Source organism: Mytilus californianus, unplaced genomic scaffold (assembly GCF_021869535.1).
Source record: "Mytilus californianus isolate M0D057914Y unplaced genomic scaffold, xbMytCali1.0.p SCAF_2, whole genome shotgun sequence".
Classification (NCBI taxonomy): Eukaryota; Metazoa; Mollusca; class Bivalvia; order Mytilida; family Mytilidae; genus Mytilus; species Mytilus californianus.
The window spans coordinates 21,020,228-21,026,375 of NW_026262668.1; the positions used below are offsets into that span (position 1 = coordinate 21,020,228).

Below are 6,148 nucleotides of genomic sequence, written 5' to 3' on the forward strand. Positions count from 1 at the left end.
ACAGTTTTAGAAACTATATCCAAAATGTTAACAGAATCGGTTCTTGATATATTACCAATTCCCATGATATTATCATTAAGACCGAGAGGGTAGACAGTCTGTAATTTTTTAATCCAATTTAATTCAAGTATGTTTTTTTCACATCAAAAGAGGGTTTGAATAACTTAAAATCAATGCTATAAAAACTACTACAACACTGCTATCAGGAAAAAAACGACTGAAATCGACACTACATAAGTTTAACTGTCATCATCAGCTCAGTAGCGACATGTTTGTTTCGCTGTCTTAGATTTTTAGAAAAAATAGTCGTCTACATTGGTTTAGTCGTCTTGAGACCTTCCTTATGCGAATCCTTCACCTGTTTTGTATGTACTGAATTCATTTATTAAATTGGAACTATGGTAAACTACTGTTGCCTCTAATCTATCATATTGAAAGAGGTTTTAATTACTAATTAATAAACAGCATTCTTCAATAATCCCTTGATTTTGAAGACACTGTGCGAACGGTGTTAATTAAAGTCATATGAAACGAGTTTCTTATAATTTTTATGTTATCGAAATTATTGAACCAATGCATGCATACATACTAAAATTAAGTCCTGTATGCACGTTCGTTTATATTTATTACGAATCTATAATATATTATCGACAAATAATATTTCCTTCAGTGATTGTTGATTAAGCCAATTAGCTTTCGAGTTTGTTGACGACGTTTTCCGGATCGTGACATTGATAAATAATCAACACAGAGCATGTGGAGCACGTGACAAATAAGAGAATTGATATAGCCGTAACATATTTTTTAAATTTTCCATGCATTGCCATTTGTTAATTAAAACTTTTCCTTAACAATTGTTTAATGATTTGTTGTATTTTGTTAAATGATTTGTTGTATTAAATTTGCTCTTTAAGAATCGGTTATTACTATATACCTTCCTGTGCACGTTTGTTTACATTCTTTCATCACGGTTTTCTCCTTGCACTTGCGCTGTTCGGTGGCCGAAAGTCCAACGAGTGGCCTCGTAGTTGGTCACTGTATACGGGAAAATATCGGCGAATTAGTGAACGAGAAGACCACTATTCAATAGCAGTACATTTATGAACATTTTGATATTATAAAGGATTTTCTTTTACAATAAAGATCACGTACACTTCTTTTATAGTAAAACTTAGACATTCAAGTATATAAAACATATTAAACTTTTTTTTAAATTTGAAGCTTCATATGACTTTAAATATCTATCAAATGGCAACCATGTGGAAGCTTTTGCACATAATTTTTGAAATTCTAAAAAAGGGGTATCTGTTTTATCGTTTTCATCTTGAGCTAGAATAGAAATACGTAAACTGTAACAGCAGAAATAATCGAAAGCACACGTTTTATAAAGAAATCACATTTGACTTAAACAATCTAATGACTGCCCATTGAAGTTACTGCCCTTCGATAATCAAGCATTTTTTTCTGATAAATTAAATACTGAAAATGATTGATTAAACCTACTATACCAGACTTACAAACCAAAGCTCGTTTCATTAAATTTCAAACGCTTGGTACTAACAAAAGTGTACCCTGCTGGTCGAGCATTCATACCGATGGTATCATCAGCTCCGTAGTCAGTGCTTCAATAATGACATGATAAATGATAAACTATTTCTAAATTGCTTGAATATCCTTTGGTATCTGTCGCCTCTGCATTCCGTTGATAAATTAAGAAATTACTTAGAAACTTAGGTTCCAACTCCTTCAAATAAAGATGACCTTAATGAATTTGGCTATGTATTTTTTGGTCATATAACTTCTAACGTATTCAGGTATGTATCACCCTTGACGTTCAGATGTTTCGGTGTTTGTGGTGAGGATAAATCAAGAAAAACGTTTGGAAGCAATAAATTTTATTAATATTTATTTCTTTTCTATTTGTCTATACATTCATTATCATCCATCTTTTGGTTTGAACCAGTGCATCCCCAAGGGTGACTGGTGAATATACGTATGGTCACTTTTGTCTTCTTCCGACCGGTAGGAAAACCCTAGCCAAAGTGAGTCGTCCGTTTGGCTATGCGATATATATAAGTACGCAGTCACGTCCGGTCAGAATAGGAACATCAAATCCGATGTCTCGTGGACGTTACAACGCCTTGCAACAACTCTTGGGGGGATCAGTAGGTGGCCACTTGCAAAGATTAATATCTGTCCCTATCCAATATATCCTTACTTTCCAGTGGCTGTCCAAATTTTCCCCGACCTTCATCACGAACAGCCTCTATCACAGGACCGACGTATTGTATTAATTGTTTGTTCTTGTTCATGCTTTCAACATTTACCACAGGACGTAAAGCAAACAGCAATCAATTAATTAACCAGTGCAATAACAAGATATATAAAGTTGGGATCAGTTTTAACCTATCTTTAGAAAACCTATCTTTAGAAATGTCAGAATAATATGTGGTTTACCTGATCTAGCCTGACTAAGTGTGAATTCGAATGGCGGGTGATGCATACATGGCAGGATAGTAATACCCTGTCGACGCACCCGGTATCGTAGTTTGCCAATGTTAAAATCTCTTAAATCGTTTTTTAAAAAATTCAACGAGGCAAACAAACATACTGAGGGAATCGCAAGAATTCAAAAAGAAGTGAGAACTGTCAAAAAAAAGTAAAACAACAAAAATATCGAACTCCAATGAAAATTCAAATCGGAAAGTCACTTATAAAATGACAAAATCAAAAGCTCTAACACATCAAACGTATAGAAAACAACTGTCGCATTTCTGTCTTGGTACAGACATTTTCTTATGCAGAAAAAGGTGGATTAAATATGGTTTTACAGCTAGGTAAACCTCTCACTTGTATGACAGTCGTATAAAATTCCATTATAACAAAATTTATTCTATGGCAGAACCGTCAGAATCTGTTCTAGTGTAGAACTGTCAGAATCTGTTCTAGACTAGAACTGTCAGAATCTGTTCTAGGCTAGAACTGTCAGAATCTGTTGTAGTGTAGAACTATCGGAACCTGTTCTAGGCTAGAACTGTCAGAATCTGTTCTAGGGTACAACTGTCAGAATCTGTTCTAGTGTAGAACTGTCAGAATCTGTTCTATTGTTGAACGGTCAGAATGTGTTCTAGAGTAGAACTGTCAGAATGTGTTCTAGGCTAGACTGTCAGAATCTGTTCTAAGGTAGAACATTTCTAAATGACTTTAATTGGAGTATTTTCTGATCTTGACTTAAACAGTGGTAAGTCATACTTCAAATAAAAAGAAGTAAATAGTAAAGATAATTTCAATAAGCTGAATTTTCCTGTAAGTCATACTTTAGATAAAAAGGAGTATTTTTCATGTCGGGGCCTTTTATAGCCGAATATACGGTATGGGTTTTTCTCATTGTTGAAGCCCGTACGGTTGCCTATAATTGCTTACATCCACTTCATTTGAACTGTGGTGGATAGTTGTCTCATTGGCAGTCATGCCACATCTCCTTATTTTTTCATAAAGAGTTAAAATAATTGCAGTCTTGGATATATGTTATATATATATATATATTGTTTTGTTTTGTCTCTATATTTATAATTATTTTCTAATCAAACATATATTTATTTTCTATATTATTATGCTTATGCAGAGAGGAAAAATAAAAAAAAATATTTCTGTAATTATAACCACGAATACTAGTAATATAATCTCTTAAGAAAGACAAGAGTACAAGTCGGGGAGCACTAATTACATGTAAAATATAAGGGTTGTTTATTACAGATAAAATATGTAGATTACAAAGAGGCCATATATTTTCTTGAGGAGTGTTTTATACTCGACACCATTCAGCCTTGTATAATGAAACATACGTGGTTTGATATAATTATGTAAATACGCTAATATTAACAGTTCGTAAAATAACAAAATAAAAAAAGAATAAACAATATAAAATAATAAATCATGAAAGGTAAGAACGACATCCGGTATTTTTTGTTTCCAATAATAAATACAATTTACAACAAGAAATAGATAATAAATCAAACAGAAAGAAAATTGAAAACATGAACGAAGAAAAAGATAAAATTAGAAAATAAATAAATAACTCAAATAACTAAATAAAACAAATTAATAAATAAACTTAACAAATAAATTATAGAATAATAAATAAATTAGAGAACTAAATTTAATTTGATCTACATAAGTAGATAGAGCTGTCAAAAACTGTTTTAGAGATAGAACTGTAAGAATTTGGTCTAAGTTAGAATTGTTAGAATCAGTTCAGGGTAGAACCCTCCGAATCATTTCTATAATAGAACTGTCCGAAGCTGTTCTAGTTTAGAACTGTCCAAATATATTTAGATTAGAACTGTTCAAAACTGTTCTTAGGTAGTAAAGTTTATGTCAGAAACTGTATTTAAGGTGTCTGGAGAACTGGTCTGATTGTTGTTTATGCTGAATATTTTTGTTTTCATTCAGACATATACTTAGTATACTGTAACACTTATCATTACAGAGGAAAGCTGACATCAGCCATACAATTATGTGACGAAGCCTATAAAATATGTGTGGAATGTACACCGAGACATTTCTTTTTAAATGAGATTATATTTCTTCGATTCCATTGTCATCTACCATCTAAAGACTTGGGAGCCGCAAAAGACGATTTCAAGAAGATGATGATCGATAGGAAACGTTATAGTCAGAACACGGAACGTGGCGAGCAGACGATGCATATCTTATTTCACGCGCTGTTCCTGTATGACGAGGATGAATGGGATAATGCGTATAACGAGTTGCAGGTTGAGGTGCGTCGACTCAGAGATTTGGCGTTTAAATGTAACGATTTTGACAAATATTTGCATTTGTGTAGTAAGATCAACGACATATCTCATCTTTTCACTAGTAAGAGGGTAGATACAAACGATATACACAAAATTAAATGTCAAGAACTTGTAAGACAGAACTGTAAATTATGTCCCCTTATAAATGTCGATTTACTGTCGTGACTATTGGAAAGTTTTACATGATAGAGCTTAAGTAATCAAAAATGTTGGTGAGGCTTCTCATACAAATTACAAGAAAGGGCTGAAATAAAAAGACCGAAGGATGGCTATGTACAATAAGTGTAATACCTTTATCATTCTGTATTAGGAACAATTACAATGGTATTTACAATTTTGGCACTGTAAACAGGAACAGGGTAGAATTATATAACTATGTACGGGATAGTTTGTTGATTTTGTTGTTTTAAAAATAAAAAGTAGGATACAATCTGGTAATGTTTAGCACAAATATCCCATACTATGTTACTGTGCCACCATATAGCATACTACCGTAAAAACAATTTATTAGGCTATTATGATCTAAAAAAAATTATTCTCTAGTATTTGATAACATTACCCCTCAAAATAATTCAATAAGATGAACATATTCGTATAAATATTGTACCAAAATATTTTTTGGTAAGACTATTGCTTATAATAGGAATATCTCAAGTTGAGGCAAATTTGTCCTTTTGCAGTTTTTCCTTATGTTTAAAGACATAAGGAAACCTATGAAAAATATTCTTAATACTCGAAAACAAAGAGTTGTCTTTTTTATATATTTTGTATACATTTGTTATAAAGACTTATACATGAATAACATACTGCGTGTTTTGTGTTTTGTTTTGTTTTCAAAGTTATAGTTTGTATTCGAAGCTATAAATTTCATTTATTTTAAGTATTAAAATGGATAAAATATGATATATATGTAGTATAAACAAAGGAGAAGGTCCGGTAAGGGCTAATTGTGGCCTAAAATTTGAAATACATCTAATGAAAGATGTTTAACATTTTTTAAACACTTAAGTGTCTACTTCAGTCGATTCAATTGGTTTTTTGTAAAAGATTTGAATTGATTTGGTCATTAAAGACGCTCAAATTCAAGCTTGAATATGAAAAATCTATCAAATATGTTATAAAAAAAATGAAAATAACACGTTATAATTTTCATGCGTCCGAAGCGCTTTTCTGGATTTACCTCTATCAGGAACGCTCAAAGCCGAATACTTGAAAGCCAAGGATGTATAAGGACCGAAAACGTTGAAGCGCTATAAACCAAAAAGTACCTATAAAAGTACTAAAAGTACGTAAAGTACTATAAAATGTCACTGTTTAGATGGTTTTTGTCT

At 32.0% G+C, this 6,148-nt stretch overlaps 1 protein-coding gene across 3 annotated transcripts in view; it reads left to right on the forward strand.

Annotated features, from left to right (window-relative positions):
- Positions 1 to 5,903, forward strand: part of LOC127729459 (uncharacterized) — a 36,763-nt gene extending 30,860 nt beyond the window's left edge. For all 3 annotated transcript variants that reach the window (XM_052237279.1, XM_052237278.1, XM_052237280.1), the window contains exon 11: positions 4,490 to 5,903. In XM_052237279.1, coding sequence (XP_052093239.1) covers positions 4,490 to 4,982 — 493 coding nt within the window. In that variant the 3' untranslated portion in view covers positions 4,983 to 5,903. The remainder of the gene's footprint in view (positions 1 to 4,489) is intronic.
- The last annotated feature ends 245 nt before the right edge of the window (positions 5,904 to 6,148 follow it).